Below are 1,200 nucleotides of genomic sequence, written 5' to 3'. Positions count from 1 at the left end.
CGTCGCCCAGCAGCAACAGCAATAGCAATAACAACAACAACAACAGCAGCAGCGACAGCAGAGACCTCTTCCCGTGCGCGGCGCAGCAGGACGCTGACACACTGTCGATGTGCGTGTTTCTCGTGATGCCGCTGGACCCGGTGGCGCTTGACTCTGAGCAGCGCGATTTGGGCGATGGTGCGGTGTGTTCGCCCGACGGCTCGCTGCACAGCGGCGGCGGTGCGAGCAGCTCCGGGCACAGCAGCGACAGCGACGACCTCGGCGACGACTGCTTCAGCCCACCCGCCTTGGCTGACGGCGGGTGGCTTGTGGAAAGCTGCTTGTGAGCGGCGGCACGCGGAGTCGCATCTCGCGCCATTTTCTTCCCTTGTGTTGTTTTTGTGATTCCTCTCTCCTGTTTTTTTTTGTCTTGCCTTTGTTTCTTTGTTCGCTTGCTTGTTTTGTTCTGTGTGTGTGTGTGTTGGTGTGTTTCCTTGTGTGTGTGTGTGTGTGTGCGGGCTTTCGGCGGGGCGGTAATAACGGGTACTAATGGCCACGGCAGCACTGAGCTGGCAGCCAGCCCGGGCATTAATCGCAGCAGCAGCAGCAGCAGCGGCTGTGAAGGATACCGCAGGCACGGAGGGGGTGCGCTGGCTGCCAGTAGTCTTTTTTCCACCTCTCCCACTCCCCCGCTTGCCCGCTGCGCTTCCTCCGCCCCCCACGACTCCGCGAAGGAGGCACGACGAACGGCGGCCGCACGCGCGCTGGCGCACTGTCCATGTGTGTGTGTGTGTGTGGTGGGCGCCGCCACGCTGGGGGAAACGAAGGCACACAACGAAAGGGGTGATGAATGAACGGCGGGCGAAAGCGAAAGCAAAAAAGAGGAAGAAAAAAGAAGAGAAATGAGAGAAGAGGTGAAATGCCGAGGTAAGGGTAAAGAGGAAACACTTTCCGCATCGAAGAATAACGAAGGACAAAAAAAAAAAGAAAAAGAAAAGACTTACATGCAGAGCGAAGAGGGGGAGCCACACCACGAGCATATATGTCTGCGTGCATGTATCAATTGGGGAACCGAAACGAAATAAAAACAAAGAAAAAAACAAATCAAACAAAACAGAAAAAAAAAACAAAAACAACAAAAAACAAACAAACAAACAAACAAACAAAACAAAAACGAAGCGTTCAAAAACAGCAGAAGGGGGTGGGCATCCACACCACAAC

The 1,200-nt window shown here is 54.5% G+C and overlaps 1 protein-coding gene across 1 annotated transcript; it reads left to right on the top strand.

Moving 5' to 3' along the window:
- Positions 1-107: 107 nt before the first annotated feature.
- On the top strand, positions 108-326 carry DQ04_14071010 (hypothetical protein; the record flags this gene model as incomplete). Its single annotated transcript, XM_009317086.1, has 1 exon — positions 108-326. One exon carries the CDS (start codon positions 108-110, stop codon positions 324-326), a length of 219 nt encoding a protein of 72 aa, XP_009315361.1.
- Positions 327-1,200: the final 874 nt, after the last annotated feature.

This window comes from Trypanosoma grayi, assembly GCF_000691245.1.
Source record: "Trypanosoma grayi strain ANR4 Tgr_1407_V1, whole genome shotgun sequence".
NCBI lineage: Eukaryota > Euglenozoa > Kinetoplastea > Trypanosomatida > Trypanosomatidae > Trypanosoma > Trypanosoma grayi.
Note: the sequence above shows the minus strand (reverse complement) of the source record. Positions and strands in the feature narration are given on the sequence as shown.